The 22360-nt window shown below is 38.3% G+C and overlaps 1 protein-coding gene across 4 annotated transcripts in view; it reads right to left on the bottom strand.

The window, feature by feature from the left end:
* Positions 1–22360, bottom strand: part of MEMO1 (mediator of cell motility 1) — a 29438-nt gene that overhangs the window by 5384 nt on the left and 1694 nt on the right. Inside the window, exons 1-7 of one of the 4 annotated variants that reach the window (XM_059830641.1) lie at positions 21534–21708; positions 10688–10769; positions 8393–8461; positions 6296–6408; positions 4809–4920; positions 3689–3831; positions 2440–2516 (exon numbers count right to left, since the gene is read on the bottom strand). In XM_059830641.1, coding sequence (XP_059686624.1) covers positions 2440–2516; positions 3689–3831; positions 4809–4920; positions 6296–6408; positions 8393–8461; positions 10688–10769; positions 21534–21708 — 771 coding nt within the window. Of the gene's footprint in view, positions 1–2439; positions 2517–3688; positions 3832–4808; positions 4921–6295; positions 6409–8392; positions 8462–10687; positions 10770–21533; positions 21709–22360 lie in introns of those variants that run through there. The other 3 variants (XM_059830662.1, XM_059830649.1, XM_059830656.1) reach the window with 3 other exon arrangements.

Genomic DNA, 22360 nt, shown 5'->3' with positions numbered 1-22360 from the left:
CAGCATTCAGGGTAACAGAATCCTCCTATTGACTCAAGTGAGGCATAAGGTGTCATAAATAGATATAAAATAAGCAATCTGGCAGTGAAGATTGAAGTGAGCAGTCTGCATTTTCCAGCTAGACATAATCAAAAAATAATTACTTTTCAATGACATCTTACAGAATACTCCCCCACTTTTATTTAAAATATGGTAGGTATCAGGTTATGATGTACAATAATTTGTTTGTATATCAGCTGCTCAGTTATAACTCTTTATTTCAGGATTCTTCCCTAAGGTACCCCTATTAACCATGGGGCTGTTTACTCCTTTCACTGTCACTTCGTAAGGTGCACTGTGGTACCCCCAGGGTCACAGCGCGGTCACATTAAGAGTTACCATGCAGAAACTGATGTCTGCCCAGCAATATTTACTACATTTTTTTTTTTTTATGCTGGAGTCTAAGGCTCTAACTTAAAATCACAGCAAATAAAATTTCTCACAGCAGTTACCAGGTTAGTAAATCTTCAATGCCCAAAGCGTTTAGCATTGTTTATGCACTAGCGAGGAAAATCATCATGCATCTGTACTTAAGGTCCAGTTTAAATAAGGAAGAGACCATTGTCCTCCCACAAGGGCATTTCTAAGGAAAACTAATTTCATCTTAACCCAGAGTATATTCCTGCTTACAAAGCGCTCAGCTGACTGCTTTGCTAGTTAGGTTCAATAAAATTATTGGGCCAGTAATAGCAGAGACAGTTTTGTCTCTGTCTTAATGCTATTTTCTCTGTGGAGAGGCCTTGTGGTTACAACAATACAAGTTTCTTCAGCATGCCAAGTGACATTAAAAAATTCAATACTGTTCTAAGGAAACAAGAATTAGCTGAGTGGAACATATAGAATTAAATAAACTCCTTCCAAAAGCTGGAGAAATGTGACAGGGAGATCTTCGTGGCATTGTGGATAGCATCCCAAGTGTACCCACAATACTGCTAAAAAGAAATTTCTGAAATTCACCAAAAGCAAAACCTACTCTGTACAGAGTTTGAATACAGAGTCATGTGTTCACATATGGCATGATATAAACAGGCAAAAAATAACCACAGTATACTGCTACGCAGTATGTTTAGTTTTCCAGTTAAATTTAAGATTGAAAAAGTATTTCCATAGTTATGAAACAGTAGACATCATGTTCAATGTTACAAAAAATGCCATTTCCTTTTGGCTGAATAACTACCAAAAGAAAGAGTTGGTGCAGCAATGAATTCACTAAAAGTAATTAAATGCCAAAGTCCAGTCTTCCTACAAGCTTTCACCACAGAAATTAACAAGGGGAAACGAACGTTTGCTAATGCACCTTAATCTGCTCTCCTGCAAAAACACTCAGAGCTGCAAATTCTGCGAATCTGTAGAAAAAACACTTGTCTTTACAGAAAAACCTCTCAACTGACAGGAATTATTAAAAATGGGATAAATAAAATGAAGGCAAATCATTTACTGTTTCTATTCCAGCAATGAACAGTGGGGAAAAAAAAGTAGTTAATATGGATACATAAAGCAAAAAAACTCCAAAGATCTCTCCAGCAGACAGGATTTATTCTTTCAAGACAAGGAAAAAAAATTAACATGTCCTGAATAACAACAGTTCTCTCTTGTAACAGATTTTACAGAAGTTACATAAATGATCCAAACAGTTTTAAAACAAGTTTTAAGGCCACGTATTTCCAGAAGAATTACTTCTATTCTGTACCCTAAGTATAGTCTTGAACGTTAACACAATTTTTTTTCATTTAAAAAGAAATCCTTGGCTCCTGTGACTACAAAGAAAATGCAACATAATTGGCATCATGATCTTTATGTATTTAGCATTCCTTTCATCCGTTTGCCCAACCCAGAATGAAGTATGGTCTATTGCTTTTCCCCACCACCTACTACAGAGTAAGGGGTGGGGGGAAGACTACTCCAAAAGTCACCATTTCCTCGGTTTTCCTCACCAGCACAATCCCCTACAGCCTTTCCTCCTCAAAATGGGTGTTGCTAAAACCATTAGCATAATCACAACGCTGTTTCGATATGCAGGTATCATAGCTATCAAGCCTGAACTACCACAATACTTGGTTCATAACTCTTATTGCTTCTCTTATTGCTCTTACCCATAATGTAAGAGGGTATATGGACAGGAATTACATTACACTAGGGCATTTTAGGTAGGCAAACATGCATTTATTCTCATAAATTATGCTTACTAGATTATACCCACAATATAATGTGTGCAGTCAGTAAAATGGAGGATACTAGCTAAAAACAGCTAAGTTCTTATTGTGGTAAACAAAGGAAAAGTATACATTCAATAAAATAGCTAATCTATAATATTTTGTTAGAGAAATTTCTGAAGTGTTCAAAGAAATGTAATGTACAGGAGAAATTTGTTAGTTAGTTCCACCAAATCTGAAAACTTACCATTTTATCTAGGTGCTCAATGGATCTATAAATTTCTCCTTGGGATTCATCATAGTAACTGTAACGGAACCTCTGACCTTGAAACAAAAATCACGTATAAAATAAAAAAGGGAAAAATCGTAGCTAAAACACTCCCTAGTACTTACTAAATAACTGAAATTATAATATTTGTAACGTAGTAATCTTCATTTATTTTATACTTTTTAGCTCCACTGAGGAAATTCTAGGCCAATCATCAAAAGTAGCAGCCCAGAAGCAAAGTAGAAAATACATGACGGGCAACTATATTCCTAAAGAAAAACCTACTGTGTAGAACTGACAGTGCAGTATCACTTATTAATTGTCTATTAGTGCCTTGGAATCCAATTCTATGAATTAAAAAGTAAAGCAACATTTCATTTTGCTATCCCTCTTGACAAAGTCAACCCTGGAGTCAGGCTACTTCTGCTTGCACAACAATACCCACAGTAAATGAAGGTTAAAAGAAAAAGTTCATGGTAATTCAATGAATTCAATCATTCTAGATCGTTCATTAGCCACAACAGAACCCAGGTCATTCTTATATACCTCCACCTATTCCACAATTCAAAGACGAGTAAAATACGCACTTAATTACGTCAGTTGACCAAAGATGACAATGAAAAAAGGGAAGAAGGTCTGTTGTGTAACATAAAATGTATCTTTCTGAAGCAGTCCCTTTTCCAGCTATTATCACTTAAAAGAAAAATAAAGTGTTAAAGCAGGACAGAAGTGAAGGCTTCTGGAGTCTTTATAGCTCTGCCACCAAGATGAACTGGGATAGCTCTGGTGAGTTGGTACAAATACTCCATCTGCTATCTTACCCAGCAGTAAAACGTACAAAACTTATTTCTGTCAGAGGGATGTTGCCACCTCCAGTGAATTTTTAGCTAATTAGTTTTACAAGTTGCTTTGAGGTGCTTAAAAGAGTAAAAAGAGCAAGAAACTTCAGACACTTATTTCATTGCAACAGTAAAGAAATGCATATAAACCCATACACCTTCACCATTTATTTCCTCCACTAGACTGAAAACACACTACCGTATTAATATTTTTCATCTATTGTTCCAGATTAAAAAAAGATAACTCTTTTTTAGCTTTACAAAGGCATTTAAGTTTCAAAGATACATTTACCAGAAGTTAAAATGTTCAATGTTTAATAAAATACATTATTTGAAAATCACTACAAAATATTCATCATACTGTTGTAATGAAGAGATCTGAAACTTACCCCAATGGCAAAAGTCAGAAGAAACCACAAAGAGGTTACTAGGGTCAGCTAGGTATTTACTGAAGAGTTTTCCAAATTCCTGCTCTTTTGACTCACTCAGTGCTCCAACCAACACAGGAATAATAGTAAACTCATCCTTATGGCTTATAAGCAAAAGAAAAGAGGTTGTAATTCAAGTAATATCTGAAGTTTTTTCAGGGCTTGCTAACTGAAATTGCAGAATGTTTTAAAAGGGCACTATTGAATTGAAGATCCAGTAAATTTGGTAAGGTCATACTAGGAATTTGGTTTAGAACCTGAAACTACTTCAATGTCAGAAAACAAATTTCCCCCCCCCCCCCCAATAGTATTTATCTCTGCTACAAAGTGAAAACACCAGGCAAACAAAAAGAAAAGACACAATGAAACCAGCAATAAAGTAAGAATTAAATTCTTCCTGTATAGATGCTGCACAAATGTTGGGTAATTTTCCAACATACATGAAAATGCTCAAGATAGCACCCAGATGTATACTGATACTCCAGGGAAAATCACAAATACTATGGAAGAAAAATAAATAAATAAATAAAAGACAGGGGAGGAAAACCCACCACAAATTGACAAAAAAGTATCTCCTTCAAAGAAAAATTATTCAAAGTACGCATCTGAAATAACAGGTGTAAACAGAACCCTGATTTCAAAATTAGTATTAAGGCTCCAAACAAACTTAAAATCCCACAGAAAACGCCTACTAGTATTTGAACTTCCTTCAGAAATGCCTTGCAAAAATAAAAGAAAAAATAAAAAAAAACAGCTATTCAGAAAGATTCATGACAACATGTCTAATATTAACTCTATTAAGTCAATATAAACATATAAACTTGTTTATAAGGGGTGTTCCAATTTCATCGTTCAGGTGTTCGCTCTGCTTACAGTTTCTATTACAGCAACTAATCCTAGTCTCTGACCATCTCCTCCCCAAAATTTTTATTGGGGGGTGGGGGAGTGTGGGTATTATACACCATATAGGCTATTATATACCATAAAGGGTATTACTACTTCCTACTGCTCTTCACATGTAGTTCAAACATTTAATGCACATAATGCTTATTCTTGTAGAAGTAGTCATTAGTCCCAGTACCTTTCCATGGCTTTAGCAGTATAAGGCAAATGCATTTCAATACTGTGTTCATCTTCATCTGTCTGTAGGGACATACGCTCAAACATTCCAGTCTTCCACAATTCTCCATAAACTGAAATGAATTAAAGATTAATTTTTACTACTTTAAAAAAAAAAACTCTAAAAGCAAGCTACAGTGCATCTTTATCAGAACAAGCCCACTATAACAAATTACTTGCCTCTAAGGGCTGTCATCATAAACCACTTGTTTTTTTAAATAAATTCAGGATTAAAATTATGTTCAAGTCATTAAGATACAAACATAATTGATTCTGTTTACAAACTAAGTGCGTTAAATCAGTGACCTTGTTAGTATATAGAGAAAGATTTTCAGTTATGATACAAAAATCTAAGTAACACAAATAAAATACATTTGAAAATATGCATGCATTTGCCCAGTCACTGAATTCTTATTTTCACAAACTACACCATCATATGTTTAAAAAAAAAAATAAAAATTGCTGATCAGCTGAGCCACTGCTGGATGTGTTACTATTTAATACAATTTATTATTAACTGAATCATGAAGTCTAGAGACAGTGAAAACTGGATAAGTAATCCACATTTATAAGTTATCTTTTCTACTCTCAAGTGCACGTGGTGGTATGCAGAGTCATCTCTACATTTCGAAAACTCTCCACTGGAAGAATTTGATGTAGGGCTGTACCTCCTTCTTCACTCCATAAAGGAGTTCTACAGAAACCAAAGCATTTGTTACCTAAGGAAATTTCTGCAGGCACTCTGTAGAAAGCCTGAACTAGCTTGCTTAATCACAGTCATGATGAAATAGCAATACATCTGCGCTAATTAGCTCTTCTGAAAAAGATACTGTATTATTTAGGTATACCTCAAAACACATGAAAGTCAAAATATCAAATTTATCTTCATCGCACCTTTGAGCTTAGTATGAAAGACTGGTATTTCATGGACTAACAGTTTTTCAAGTTCTGTAGGTACTCTGCCAGTTAAAAAAAGTCCCATGCAATAATGCATCCAAATAAAAGCAGCTTTTTGTTCCTCTATTATTCCTCTACTAGAAATAAACTCAAACCAACTAAAGCACTACCTTTTTTTCCAGACAGAATACTTCACAGAATAATGGAGCAGGTGTGTAGTGGGCTATTACTCAAGTGTAACACTTTTTAATTTTGAGATCCGTTTTAAAGATCACTTGTCAAGAGGCACACACTCTTAATGGAAAAGATAAGCAAAAGCTGAGAATTCCTTACTTGCAGGAGCAAGAGAGACATTAAGGTTATAATATTGCAACGCCTGCAACCACCAGGATCTTTCAGAAGTTAGCTTTCATTGCAGTAAATACAGATTTATAACTGTATGCCACTTAAAAGCAATGAAGTGCCCAACAAGAGAGTCCTCAGCACTGCAGTACCACAGTTAATACTCAAGCCTCAGCAATCTTCAAGATGTAAGCTTTATCATGCACTTACTCTTTTGGTCAATTCGGAGATCATACAGAGGTGTTCTATAAATGTCCACACTGGAAAGTGCACATCGGGAAAGGGGCACGTGATGGGAAGGCCCAAGTATGAAAATTTTTCGGCTACAACAATTAACACAAAAGCCCACAATTTAGACAACTGCAATTGTACAGAGACTTGGTTTAGAGTAACAAATTTAACAACAGCGTACGAAGTGATACTTTCTGGCGGTTACCAATAGAGTTTTACTCTGTTGTGTGTAAGACCACAGACCAAATCCATGGCCTAGCCTTGCTCAGTATCTCAGAAATGATCGTGAGATCAGTTCAACAATGCTTCCCGTAGCCTTAAATCTCTTAAGCAGGTTCTATATCAGAGGGCACTTGTCAGCTAGAAATGTGTCTGACTGGACTCATTTGGAGGCTGAATGATGTGTTATAGCCCCTTAGAACAGATTTTTGGATTCTCTCCTTGGATCAACACAACCTTCAGTTACACACCACCTTCAACAATTACAGGTATGTGCCCTCAAATGAGGGTTATGGATTTATCATCTATTCAGAGCTTTTCACTTATTTACTTGTTTAGCCTTACTTGAGATTTCACCAAACTCAAGTTTAAGTCATTCTTAAATGCCGTTTTTATCCAGCTGTTGCATCAACAACAGGGACTTGGATCTGCACATTTGTAGCTTTAGCTGATACTGCAAGCTTTCACACATCATCATGATGTTATTTCACCAAGTCCTCAGTTCCTGGCTCTTGATTAGATGTTAAGGATCTCCTGCCACAGAACTTAAAAGAAAAAAAAAAAACCACAACCTACAGGAAATACAGTTTTTCAAATTCAGGATCATATCATCTCATCTTGCTTCTGGCACTGAACTAAAGGTGTGGGAGACACAAACATTTTTTTTTTTTCCCCCCCTTACTTGTGGAGTGCTATAGCAAGCTATACTAAAATACTAAAACTTTTTACAGAGGTCATAAAAACAAAATATCCAAACGTGCAATACTTCAGCTGAAAGATGAATGACTGGCCAATTCTAAACATCCCATGTGGTAAAATAGCAAATGATCCAGAAAGTTCAATCAACTCCACGTCACTGAACCTGGGGAATGCATCTTGTTCTAGAAATTTTAGAAAAACTAGTTATTTGTCACACTGTAAGTTATCTACACTTTGTTTACAACAGTTTAGAAAGAATCAAACCCACTGTCTTTGGAGAGCATTACAACAGTTATCTCATAAGCAACCGACAGGCATAGCCATTTTTTATATTAACATTGCAAAATACATACTTCGAGTAAACACCGGAGATGTTTTAAATTTTTGTCATTTAAAAAAAAATGTTGCAGTCAGCAGAACACGTAAGAATTGTATTCCTTTAACCTAGAATAACTGGATTCATATTTTCAGAGGCAGGCACAGACTACGGTAGCATGTTGGGTTTTTTCCAACTTTTCTTTTTTTAAACTGTTGTGCTGTTAGAAACAGAAGTCCATTTAAAATTATTATAGCAAGTAACTTTCACTGACTTCAAATATTATATACACACACTGGTCACTTTCTCCACAGCAGAAGAGAATCCTGGTAGCATTCAGCCCATAATCCTGCACTGAAAAACCAATGCAGAATCATGATCAAATATTTTAACATACCTAAAAACCAAACAAAACCTCAAAAAAACCCCCATGAAACAAGAGACACCCTGCAACCAGTAAAAAAAAAAGAAACCCAGCTTGACCTTTTATAAAACCAGTGGAACATCAAGCAATAAAGTAAATTAAATGTTATTACCTGCAAAAAGAACACCTTTAAACCCTCCCTTCTATAAAGTTAGTTATGAATAATTCTCAATAATTTTTGAAAATACTGCTTTACATTTTCATTTTCAACAATACTACATTATTTCTTTCTTTTGTAACATCCAAACAATTTGAACATTTATGATGTTAAAACAGAACGGATGCATAAAAGACTAAAAAAAGTACAAAATGAAAATTTGAGTACTTCAAAGTGTAAGAATTAAAAAGAACACCCAACTTCTCAGAAAATTGCAATGGCATCGTCTTACACTTTGTAAAGAAAAACTTCTATACTTACGTAATAGTAGGATCCACTTGTTTGTAAGCATGGGCTGCACAAGATCCACAATAGGTATATCCTGCATGGCTGCAAATCAAGGTGTACAAAATGTTAATGTCTTAAACATTGTTGAACGTCTTAAATATGTTGATATTGCTATTAATTGTTAATATCTTAAGTATTATTTGTCCCCAATGAGCTAGAAATGTAAGATTGATCTAAAAATCAACTCCTAAAACAGCTAGAGAGCACTGTTCCAGTACTAAATGTATGAGGGACATTTTGCTAAATAACTAGCAGTGACCATTTACTTGAAAGTTAGTAAGCAAGCCTCCAGATCAAAGCACCTTTCCTTACGTCTGAAAGATACTAGTAGGCAGACTACACAGCTGCATATTATCAGGAGCTCCTGATAATGCTAAGAGTGCAGCCAGGAGACAAGGGAAGAGCAAGCTGATGGAGAAAGCTCTTCTAACCACATCCCAGTAACTGAATAGTATGACAATAGAGGGGTCTGGCAAAGAGAGACTACACGTTACAGTGGATAAACAGAGAATAAAAATGTTCTATCATTGAAGAAGAATACCTCAGCAACAGAATGAATAGGCACATGGAAAGAAGTGGAATGCAGCACAGTAGCTTTTACTGCAGAGAACGCGACATATGCTTTGTCATTTTCCTATTGCTCTGGCCTGGAGCCTTTCTTGACCTGAGTTCCTCTGTGTCTCCAAAAACATTCATAATTATTCTGACTACTTGTTTCAAATCTCAAGACCTATTCCATTCAAGACTGTTAAAAACAGGAGAAGATTCAGTTTACAGTGCAAAAAGCGTTCATTCCAGAGAACGTTCATTGCCCAGGGCCCCAGGCCAAGCAGGGGAGAACAGCTCACAGTCACTCAGCAGCATGTCCACAGAAGGAGGCCATGCCCATTGCACAGTGCTTGGGCCACATTGCCTCTGGAGCACCTGTGACCCTAGGTCAATAGTTATCATTTATTTTGAGTCAAATACGTGCAACAATGCACCTACAGCTTTCCAGATGGTCTTTTGACACAATGACACTGAGAATGATACGTGCTCCAAGTCCTGGGACATACAGGATATTTGAAGATACGAGCTCCCCATTGACAGCAGTGGAGGATTTTACATTTATTTAGATGTATGTATGCATACACATCCACAGAATGACACCTGGAGCAAGTTATCCTGAAAATTACCCTGGGTTTTTACTTCATCATCACTTACCTCACTCATTCTGAAGAGCTCAGGAAGGTATTAACATACACATTAAAGGGATAAACAGAAGACTGAAACTTAGTGAACCAGCAAGGTATGTTATATGACAATGTCAACAAAGCCTCCTGAAAGGTTCCCTCTGCTACAAGCTTTTTCAGTCTTTCATAAAAATATTATTAGCCATATCCTACTATTACAGGTGGCAAAACAGAGGAACAGTTAATTAAGCAATTTGGTGAGACCACAGGAAGATCTCCAGTGGTTCTAGAACAAGAACCCAGGCTACATAATCTGTAGCTGAAAGGCCTCTTTCCAGACATTCCTGCAAGAACCACTAAGGCAGATCTGGGACAGTTTCTTCTGCACATTCAATACTATTATGGAATACTTCAAATATTATTTCAATGCTATGTCAGCACAGGAAAACCATCATTTTAAAGGTGATTTTTCTCGCGTTTCCTTCCAACTCACAATAAATTGAAATGACCAACATACTTTCCTTATTATATGTCTCAACCATCTTTAGTATATTGAATTCTACCTAAATAGTTTGGATGATCCCTACTTCTCCTGTGGACAAAACAACCCAAACAGAATCAAACTAAAATAACAGAAGTAAACCATTTTGAATAGCTGAATAGTGTTTCATTACTTTTGTTTTAAGCTTTTCTAAGTTTTGATTTGGCAGTGATGTTGGTGTTTTGTTTATTTGTTTTGTGGGGGTTTGGGGTTTTTTTTTTTGTTTTTAACATGTGTAGCTGTTCTATATGAGAAGTGTGCTGAAAGAGCTGCCATCTTTAGACTACCACTCCACTAATACCCCTCTTATCTGTCTTACTGCATCACAAGTGAATGTTATGTTTTCCAGTCCAACAGCAAAAGGAAACTAATCATATACCAAAATGTGCACAGATTTATTCCATTCCATGCCATAGCCAAAATACTTATTTAGAAACCACATGACATTCCTTTCAGCTAAAAATTAGCTTTCACCAGTTTTCAAAAATCACTCAAAATAAAGAAGCATTTAACTAATGAAGTATTATATATACTAAAAACAGATTTCAAACTCACGGTGCAATAATGGCTCTAGCAGGTCTCTTTGTGGACTGTACTTGAGAAAGCCAACCTTCTAGTTGTGCATTCAGCTGGGGTCCTATGAAGAAATGAGGAAATACTGAAACCATAAAAGAATCTAAAATACCTCAAGAATTAACAAAGTCCAAAAGTCCAACAGATTTAAAAGCCTGTGTTTAAATCTCAAAAAAAAAAGTGTAAAGTAAACCCAACACGCCTGTAATGTTGAAAGTTACAGTAGGAAAGTTTCAACCTCCTAGTACAGGAAGTTCATTTATTGCACACCCAAAAACACACACATTGTTTCTTGCTCTGTGGACGGATGCACATTTCATCATTAGAAAGGATGGCTGCTGATCTCAAAAGAGAGGCTAACAGATGATTGATTCCTCTGGTAACCATATTTGCAGAATGCAGAAGTAAAAGTTAAGACAACCTATACCAAGAGAGCCCAACAGGGGAAGATGACATAACACAAAGACCTTACATACTGACATGATAGTCAATGGCTATGGTATTTAGCCCTTTATTATTATCAAGCAAGCATAACAGCAGAATGCAAAACACACTGCAACCTGGAAAAACTGTAAATACACAGGAAAAAGCTAGAAGTGAGAAGACACCACACTTATGCCTTAACAACTTCTGATCAATCAACATATAAGTACATAAACTTCTTGGCAACATTAATTTTGGTAATTGGTCAATCCAGTATTTAACTGTTGGGTTTTTTAACTAAATCCTGTACCTCAACAAGTGGCAAATATTCTCAATTCAATTACCTGGCAGGTGATAAAAATGCCTTCTAGAAATACAACATTAAAAAAAATACATTTTGGTTATTTCCAATCACAAAGAAAACTTTTTGATGTAAAGCTATTCCTGAAGAAGGAAGTCTGGCAAATATAGTGCAACATTCTTCATATTAAAGAACGCAAACTTTCAACTAAAACTCATTGAGCTGCTATTGTCACAAGTGACATATCATTAACAAAGAGAAAAATACATGCACTTTTTCCAGTTGACACTATGCTTTTGACAGAACTGTATGTCAGCAGAGTTTATCTGTAAAGCAGGGTGCAGTAAGCCACTCTTCTTCTACCACACACGTTGTAGATTTTTGTATTTTCCCCATGCAGGTGTAAAACCACCAACTGCCAGGAAAAGTCAGAACCAAATTAAATACCTGAAACTATTTCACAGCTATGTTCCAAACAGCCCAGATCTCAAGCTGACAGCTCTCCAAAGACCAGGCAAGAACTACAGAGAACTGGAGCAAAGATGTCAACTTTTGCAGAATCCAATCAGTCACTCACCAGTGATAGCCAAAAAGCTTTCTCTAGAAAACCCAGGGGGTGTCAAAGCCACCATTTTTCATACAAAACTTAAACTCACGTGTTTTTTTTTTTAAAAAAAAATGATGACTTCTGTGGTTGTAAAGAACCCCACCTTCTTACATGAAGAAGGTGAACTAGTGCAATGCCATTTCCCTAAGACTACAATCACCTTGAATGCCTTAGTTGCTGTCTACACAGAATCACAGAATCACTAAGGTTGGAAAAGACCTGTAAGATCATCAAGTCCAACCAAAAAAAAAAAACCCACCAAAAGAAAACCAAACAAACCACACCACACAACAACAAACCACAACACACCAAAAACCAACCCACCCAACACCACACAGCTCCATGCCCATCAAGCCACATCCCACAATGCCACATCCACACGCTCCTTGAATACCTCCAGGGAGGGTGACTCTACCACCTCCCTGGGCAGCCTCTTCCAATGTTTCACTACTCTCTCAGTAAAGAAATTTTTCCTAATATCCAGCCTGAACCTCCCCTGGCGCAACTTGAGGCCATTTCCTCTTGTCCTGTCACTCATCACTTGGGAGAAGAGACCAACACCCACCTCTCTGCAACCCCCTTTCAGGTAACTGTAGAGAGCGATAAGGTCTCCCCTCAGCCTCCTCTTCTCCAGGCTAAACAACCCCAGCTCCCTCAGCTGCTCCTCATAAGACTTGTGCTCCAGACCCCTCACCAGCTTCGTCGCCCTTCTCTGGACACGCTCCAGCACCTCCATGTCTTTCTTGTAGTGAGGGGCCCAAAACTGAACACAGTATTCGAGGTGCGGCCTCACCAGAGCCGAGTACAGAGGCATGATCACCTCCCTGCTCCTGCTGGCCACACCATTTCTGATACAGGCCAGGATGCCGTTGGCCTACAGCACTGCTGTATTACAATGACTTTGTGAAATGATGAAATTGTCAAAAAATCCCACCAACAAACAGAAAAACCCAAAAAGCAAACCCACACACCAATTTTGTTCTGCTGATTCTGTTGCTTGGGGAAATTACAAGCAGCAGAGACATGCAACAGAGGTAAGGATAATGACATCTTAGAAAATGGAGGCTGTTGGGGAAGCTAAGTAAAAATAAACAGACCTCTATTTCCCCCCTCTTTCTAAGATACTAGGAGACTAACAAAACAGTACTCTATTACAGTCTTACAGCTTTTATTTTTTATATACTTAAGAGTGAAGACACAAATAATTTAAAAAAATTGACTTCCTAATTCTATGTATGTAGAAGGACAAAGCACTTTCTGAATGAAGGTCTTTAGGAGGACACAATTTTTTATATTTTTTTTTCAAACACCTACTAGCCAGAGTACAAACAAAACGTGATTCCACCCCCCCCGACCTCTTCTCCTCGAAGATGATGATCCACAGGCAGCACAACAGCAGAAGGGCCAGAACCTCTCAAGCAAAGTGAGACAGCCCTGGGACTCTCTTCTGCAACAAGGCACAGTGCTTGGCCTTCCTCCGTCCCTTCTTTAGCAAGAATTTTTGATTAAGGTGGTAGTTAAGGTGATTTGTCTTTGGTTAAGACAAATCAGGTAACTCGTGAACAGTTTAAAGTCGAAGTTCAGAATCTCTGGTAATTTCCTAAAATCCCATATGATGTTCAAATCTGGCCAAAACTTCAGATCTTACAGTGTAGTAGCAGAGTAAGAAGCCCAGGTTCGCTTAGTCTGCTATTACAGACACACACCGAAAAAAGTGGTAAACATTTTTTTCCCCCCAGAGTCAGTAAAATAACAGATCTGTATGACCCAAAGGATGAAACTTCTGTCAGTGTTTACATAAGGACAAGGTAACACATATGCTTTTAGATTTTCTTCCCTTTAATGCAACTACAAGGTGCCTTTTTAAATCATTAACTCCAACCTAACGTAAGTTTCCATATCAACTGATACTTATTTGTACTATTTTAATAAAACATGTTATCAAATCTCTCTGTCCAAAGGACCAACAGGAAGAGAGAATGAAGAGTACAACATATCCCTCTGACCTTTTAGCTAAAGAAAGGAAAAAAAAAGAAAAAAAAAGTCCAACAGCATTCACATGAACTGACAGGAGCATAGCCTACCTGCAGCTTCCTATGCTTACAAATAATTTAAGGGGGATATTCTAAAACTGTAATTTTCTTGTTACCAAATTAGCATCAACTTTTTGTTGAAGTGTTTATAGGGGTTTTTCTTCCAGTTTCTCAAACATGACAGTGCTTAAGGCTGAAGTCAAAATATTTGAATTGGTTGTGCAAAATATAAATAAACCCACATTATCACAGTAGATACGCTCTGCCGTATGGAATTGTATTATAGGAGACGAGTAGCTTCTTCATGAAGAGCTATGTAAGTTTTGTTCATATGTAGGTTAAATTAAACCGGAAAAAAAGTCTTTGCAAATAGTCACGGAGATAACGGCAGTATATATCCATCTCCTAAGTTGACAAGCATGGGCGAGGAATGGCGCTGCCACCCACAGATCCTCCTGCTGCAGTGGTAAGAAGTAGGAGAGGTCCCTGCCCCGCAAGCCGTAGGTGGGACGCCCAGCTTGAGAAAGCTGGCAGGAGGAGTGCTACAGGGTTTTTAAGGCTAACCCAGACAGAAGGACAGAAAGCCTTATGGATGCAACTTCTGGATGCAACAGTCAATACACTTTAGCATTAATACTGTAAGATCAGACCTTTTATTGATTAAAGGAAGATTAGATGGCAAAATACGAGCTTCACTGAAGCACGTAACATTAACATGCATTTCAATCCTATGACGTAAGATATAAATATAGGTATGTAACTAAAGAATGCTGACATTACCTGTGGATATTTCACATCCTGGGTTTTTTTTTGAAACTGGCAGAAGTTATGCCAAATTAAAAATAATTGCAAGCACAGACCAAGACTCCACCAGACAAGTTTATAGATACAGCTACAGGCAGAATTTATTCAAACATCTTGCCTAAAAGGATAAATTATTTTTACAATCAACATTATCCCCTCACAAAACACTAGAGTAAGAAAGAAGGAATTCTTCCACGTTAAATGCGTGCCTGGGTTACCGTGGCATGTATAATAACACAAAGGCATCTGGTAATCACACACTTAGGTTCATCACCTCAATTTACAGCTGTTGTGGTCCAGGCTTTGTGGGTTAAGCCTAACCAGCACATTCTTTCCACCACCAAGCTCACCTCGTCACATCAGACTGAAGTGCTTATATGCCAAGTGTCAACACAACATAATGGGAACTTGCTGCTGTCCCAACAGCCACCATTACCAGTGCAAAACCTACCTTTTCAGGTTGGTAAGGAAGACATGGTGCTTGCTCCAAAACCTCAGTCTCAGTGAATGCTTCTTGTACTGAAGGAGCATAAGCCTCCACCAAAATTCTGAGCAGCACCCGGGAAAACTGCTCAGGTTTCCCTCGGCTGTGCATGTACAGCACTTGCAGCAATGCAACTGATGCTGAAGCACAGTAACAGTAACACTGCTGTCCCCAGCTTTTACACTTTTACTTAACAGCTTTTACTTGTCTAAGCATGTCTCCTACCCTATAGGAGCCAACATTTTTTTCCGAGCCTTATTCCTTTTATCTTTCCATTACCTTTTACCATAGATGAAAAAGTCTACACCTCGAAAATACTTCTAATAAATATTACAGCATGGGTACTAAGAAGTAAGTAAGTCTTTATTCTTGTAGGGTGTTCGAAAAAATAAGGTAAGTAACAGTGAAACCTTGGGGGCTGGCACAGAACTAGTTTAATAACTGGAACTAAGGGAAATCCTGTCTCCACAACTTTGAAGATTAACCCAAAACATTTAATTCAATTGTCAGGCAAACTCCAATCTGAAGCGTAACAGAGGACTAACTAGTTTCTCTTCTTAGTTAAAATTGCAGAAAGTATAATGATCGTTTTAAAGAACACAGGTCCCACTTGAAAAAAAAAAAATCTTTGTTTCTCACTGCAACATAAGCCAAATCCTTGAATAAAGAACAAGTTTTATCTGTGCAAAGACTAGGCTGTGTCAGGAATAGAAGGTGATTTCCAACAACTCATGTTGATGAGCACATTCTCTAGTGCTAGCATATACTCTCTTCCAATACTGAGTACTGATGAAATAGTGAAATCAGCCTATAAGCAAGGCAGAAATTTACTTCTGCAAACTGTAGGATGGGGGGGGGGGGGATTAAGACACAGAGATTACACTGATGCCACATAAACTCCCATTATACACACTGTAAGACAAACATAAAACAGCAGGTAATGCTTGAATGGGGGAAAATAAAACTGAAGTCACAACAGAAATGTTGAAATCTGCTTTGGTGACAGTTCTCACTTGCATGTCCCAGTTTTCCAGTATTCCACTAGCTCTTTTGTTTCCTTTACTGAAAGTTATTAGGAAATAAATAATCAAACTATAACTCCCCTCGTTAAGAATATCAAACAACATGCACCTACCTAGCTTTCTAAAATACCTTCCCAGTTAGGTCATTCAGCGATCCAAACAAATGACCTTCTGTTTTATAGCTCTGAGGAAGTGATTTTGGCTCTAATACATTCACAAATTCAGGTTACATTTAGCAAGTATTCACTAGGTGATACTTGCAGGCTTACTTTAATAACACCAGGACTGTACCAAATGTAAAGCTTCTTTTCAATTCCAATAGTACAGTAAAAGTTGAATCTACATTCTTTACTTGGAGTTTTTTGATTATGACTGTATTTATGTGATTCAGCTGGAAATAATAGCCTGGAAATCATATTTTAAATTACTCCAGTATATTTTTGCAGTATACCACGTTAAATAATACAGTCTGCATATTAATATTGTGTTCCATGATTAACTCATGAAAGAGCCCGCAATGAGACAGCCATTTTCCCCATAAAATATCTAAAAAGACCAAAGGGAGAGAAACATTACCTTTAGTATTTAACATTGCAAAGCAAATACTTACAAATTTGCAAGACAGTATGATTGGTTGTTCACAGATTGCAAGGTAAGAACTTAAGTTAATAGTTGCATTTGCAATGCTCCAGCTAATGTCACAACATTAAGATTTCATGATCAGTACATTAATTATCCTGCTACTGCAGAAAGCTCCTTTCACTACAGCAGAGATCAGGTCAAAAATTTCTCTCATTTCAGTGACCCTCACATGCTTTTTACATTTTTTCCTAGATCCATTTGTCTGTGACCAGCTACAAACAACACAGTGATTCATTACTTGTACATCACATTTATGAATGAGCCTTGACAAGTTATTCCAATTTTTGGGAAAATGCCAGGGTTCTTGGCACACCAGAGTTAAGCACTTTCAAAAAAGACTCTTATGATATAGCGACCACCTTCCTCAACTCCTCATCTACATTCATAGTCTAACAACACACAAGATTGCACACAGTATTTCCTTCTAGCCACTTCAGCTACTGCAGGGACTCAGATCCAACACACTACAGAGAAGGGTTTCTGCTCTAGGTTAAGGTAGGAGGCAGCCACTCTGAGGGTCAGGGAGAGACATCCCAGCAGCAGTGTTTGCCCTCAGAAACCATGGGCATCAGGCCTGGTGAACAGATTACACATACTCAGCAACATCACAGCAGAGCAGAAACAGCTGTAACCGATGCACACACTTTCTCTGATGCTAATAAGAAGTTCCAGCTCATGCCAACAAGCACAAAAGTGCTGGGATTACATCATTATTCACGCAAATGGACAATTAAATGTCACTCTCCAGGGCCCCCAAGCCCCAGAAGGTGCAAGTGAGAAAAGCTGTACTATCTCAGAATCACACTGCTATTGCACATTGAAGCGGGCTACCTCAAAGAGCAATCAACAGAGAGTTACTGGGTTGTATTTGGTACAAAGGCAGTAAAAAAGCATTAATGCAGGTCTTATTGGGGATTACAAAGGAGTAGAAGAGACTGTAAACATGCTAAAAGAGTGGTCAACTTTGAGAGGAACATAATTTCTAAACAGATCATTCATGGCACACATCTGTCTTTTCATTTATTTTCTGATCTGCAGAAGTTCTTTGAAGTATTATCCTTTCCAGCTGACCTAGACACCATCATGCAGACCTCAGCCCAAAAGACAAGGTCTGAACATCCCTGGCCACATGACAGCCAGTTATTTGGAAGTTCTGGCATTTCTTGTCCAAACAACCTTAATCCTTACAAACGCTAGCAACAAGATTTCAGTGCCTACCTCCTTTGGGGCTCTTTTACTTACAAGCCAGGGCAGCAGAAAACCAACTCTGAACACAAGAGTACCATGAGGTTTAAACTCTCTTCAAATATTTATGTGGAGACAGACCATTTACTTGGCTTATCATAAAAACAGCTTTAAAGACAGTAAGTGCAATGGCCTTTCAAGTCAACATAGCAATTACTCTCCCAACTCACATTTGCATCAATAAGCATATGGAAATTAAGGTTCTTCTAGTTCAAATGACTTGGCATTGGCTTGCAGAACGCACACCTTCGACCACTACGGCTTGGTCAAGGAAAACAGAGAAATAAGCCATACCTAATACAATGACAAACTCGTTTTGCAGGGCGTGTTTCAGATCATGTAGTATTGTTTGTTATTCACACTCACTCTCAATTCAATTTTACTCACATGATTTGGAATAGCTTACTAAAAACCCTTTGTATTTTGTCTGTATCAGCATGCCACTGACTGGGGAAAAGTTGAGACAAGAAGATTTAGCAAACGCTGTAATAAAGAGTGGTACAGTATTCAATAAGGATTTCCAGGAGCCAGGCACAGCGGGCCAGCAACCAGTGAATAAACCATGTTAAGCTCCCCAATGTGTGACATCTCACCTGTAATGGCATGCTATACAGGAAAAAAGATGCAGATACGTTAATGTTTATTTTCATTTCAGGAACGTATGGATTGATTCCCCACAGAACTGCTCAGCACTTACAGAACCTGCTCACATGGAGGAGCAAATCAGGAGTGAGCAGCCACACCCTGTCCTGCAAATAGTCCATGCTCAGGATAGTGTGTCATTCCTGTTGTATTTCAGCTGCTCCTGCTTTCAAAATCATGGAAAATTATGCCATTTTTGTTTCAATTTGTCCTTAATCTTCCCCCTCACCCTGCTGGTCAAAATCAATTTCTCAAGAGGTCTGGATGCTAGGTGGTTGAATTAACCCAGCAGGATTGGGACTTTCTTCCAAAAATAAATCAGAGTGTAATATTTTTCACCACACAACAGTGATACTTTTTTTTTTTAAACAATCTACATGACAGCAGTGCAACAGGGTGATACTTTTATTTACATGGTATGCCTTTATCTCATTTTTGCAGGTGTTTTTAGTGGCCACCATACACGAGGTTGCTAGCCCACAGAAGCAATGGCATGCCACATACCATTTTTTACTTTTTTTTAAAGCGGACACAGATCAAGGCCTACAAGTGAAAAAATAGGTTGTTTAGACCAGTGGCCTACTATCAGCAATAGTTATAGCACTATTTCAGTTTGGAAGCTCAGCTGTAAGGCTTCCCATATTCAGTGCTGCTGCTAAGTAGGAAGAGGAACAACTGACCAAAGAGTTGTTAGTTTGCTGCTAGACAAATGCTCCACAGGTCCACATCTAAAGTCCATTAAGATGCTACACGGACTGATTTGGAACAAACGTGAACGTCCCCACACCAAGAATTCTGGAGGAGAAGATACAATGATAATTTTGGTCAAAGTTTTCATACTGAACTCAACTGCAGAAACTTATTAAGGAACTTGCTTTTGAAATTTTTCTTTACAACAGCACATCATGGATGAAGAACTCATGCAAAGTTAAATGGTAACACCACTGTGAAGCCAATCTTGCCCTCCCCGCCCCCCTTCTCAAATTCATTGAGTAAGAAGTAGTGAGCTTTCTGCCTGGGACCTCACTTTCCCTCTAATAACAACAAAGTTGTTTACTTATAGTTAGATATGACATTCTAACATGTGAACATGCCTGGATGTGCATAATTGCACAGCCAGTCTCACCTGCTCTAAAAAGTTAATTAGCATCATACAATTAGGTGATGTATTCACACTAGAACATAGTGCATGTTTATGTTTTCCAAGGCAGAACCTTAGCAGTGCATATTCCATAGCTGCAGAAAATAGGGGAGCGAGGGTCTACCTTCAGCTGAAGCAACTGCTGCCCCACAGAAATAAGCAGTCTCTGAAGACAAGAAGTAGTATTTCTTCTAAACCCTCTTACATACATTACATTCATATCACAGAATCACAGAATCAGTACGGTTGGAAAAGACCTGTAAGATCATCGAGTCCAACCTGGGGGGGGGGGGGGGGGGGGGGGGGGAACCAAAACACAACACAACCACAAAACCCACGCCACACAACAACAATAACAAGCCACAACCCACCCAACACCACACAGCACCATGTCCATCAAGCTACATCCCACAATGCCACATCCACACGCTCCTTGAATACCTCCAGGGAGGGTGACTCTACCACCTCCCTGGGCAGCCTATTCCAGTGTTTCACCACTCTCTCAGTGAAGAACTTTTTCCTAATGTCTAGCCTGAACCTCCCCTGTCGCAACTTGAGGCCATTTCCTCTAGTCCTGTCACTAGTCACTTGGGAGTGACTCTTCATCCTCCATGAAGAGTAGTGGCTCCCTCTTAATTGGTTGTGGCTTCACCTCTGATATTGCTTCCACTCTTGGAGCGCAGAGGACCCAGCTAATCCAGTTCAAGGATATCCTCTGGTCACAAAAGCTGGTTTACATTCTGGATCCATCCTCGGTCCTCTTCACTGTCAGCTGGCTTCAGCCCTTCTTTCCCAGGGTTGACTTCTACAACCACATCTTGCAGACACATTTTTTTTTATTTAAACATAGCAAAGGGTGGTCTACTTTTGCAGTCAACCCACCCCGATCCAGAACACCATACATCATCCTAGATGTTTTGTTGATGTTTTACCCTCAGGTACCAGGCATGTTGGGATAAACCACCACTTAAAAGCCTCATCCTCACACAGCCTCTTTAAAATGCTTTCAGACGTAGTAATTTTGAACACATCCTTCAAAAATCACGTTTCTCATCTTAACTATGGAGCAGGATAAGGGTTTCCAGGGCATCCGCTTGCCCTGTGTAATCAAACTCAGATCTGTAGAAAGCAAGCAGTTTTCAGGAAACGGGAAGCTTAAATGCTAACCAGTTTATATATAATCCAGCAAATCGCTTCTGGGCCGAGACAGTAAGCATGAAGAGAGTAGGTAGGAGGACTTGACAACACAATCGCCAGAGAATCGCGGGAAACACTGAAGAAAAATCACAATTTAAACTCTAATCGCTGCCTCAGCTCCATCCTTGAAGTTATGCAGGTTGAAACCACGTGGTAAAATCCAGACTTTCTTCAAGCAGTATGGTTGAGGAAACGAGCCTATGTTACAAGTTTGAAATAGCGGTTCACATGTGAGTTTGGCCTAAAATATAGGAAGATTTTAAGTTAAGGCTACGATGAACACATACCCTCTTCGTCCCCATTTGTTTCCTCTTGAGTTTTGATGGACTCTCCTAGATGGCACACAAAAATTAGTTTCCAAGCAGCAAACAACAGGTAGGCCCTGTCTTGCTGAACAGGGAGAATTCCTGCTCTCACATACCCTGTGTAAACAGCACAAGATAGTTCTATAGGAAGAAACATAAATAATGCTCTTTTCTTGTTTAAGGAATACCCTACAAAGGAAAACAAAACACACTTCCCAGAACTCCAGCCTATGCAACATCAACCACATACCCCCACCACACACACTGTAAGTTACAATTTAACTTGTCAGAAGTACAGTCACCATAACTCATTACAACATGATTCAGTTTGGGGATTTTTTTATGCAATGTAAGTGTCTGGGCAACCATCCCACGCCTCCTCAATAAGCAATACCCAGAGGGCTGCCCAAAAGCAACAGGAGCAAGATGCTTTTGGATGTCCTATTACAGACAAGTAGTACTGGCTGAACTAGTCACACAGACTTACCAGGGTGTAGTCTTACAAAATTATGCCCTGAATTTGTATAGAAAAGAAAACACCCAAACACAGCATCTATGCCTCTTAAATTAATTATGAAAAAATTAAAATTCTTATTTGCAAGTATCCAGCAGTAACTTGGTATGAAGTCCAGTATCAAACAAACTACAAAATTTATGTGTAAGGTCATCTAGCCATTCCACATCACAAATCAATTCTCTGCCTTATTCATAAAAGAAAATGTAAATAGCACAAGCAAGCTGGGAAGTGTTACCACAAAGCTTCAATGCTTTGATGTCTTTGCACATGTTTAAATCTATACCTTTGACAT

Source organism: Gavia stellata, chromosome 2, assembly GCF_030936135.1.
Source record: "Gavia stellata isolate bGavSte3 chromosome 2, bGavSte3.hap2, whole genome shotgun sequence".
Lineage (NCBI taxonomy): Eukaryota > Metazoa > Chordata > Aves > Gaviiformes > Gaviidae > Gavia > Gavia stellata.
Note: the sequence above shows the minus strand (reverse complement) of the source record. Positions and strands in the feature narration are given on the sequence as shown.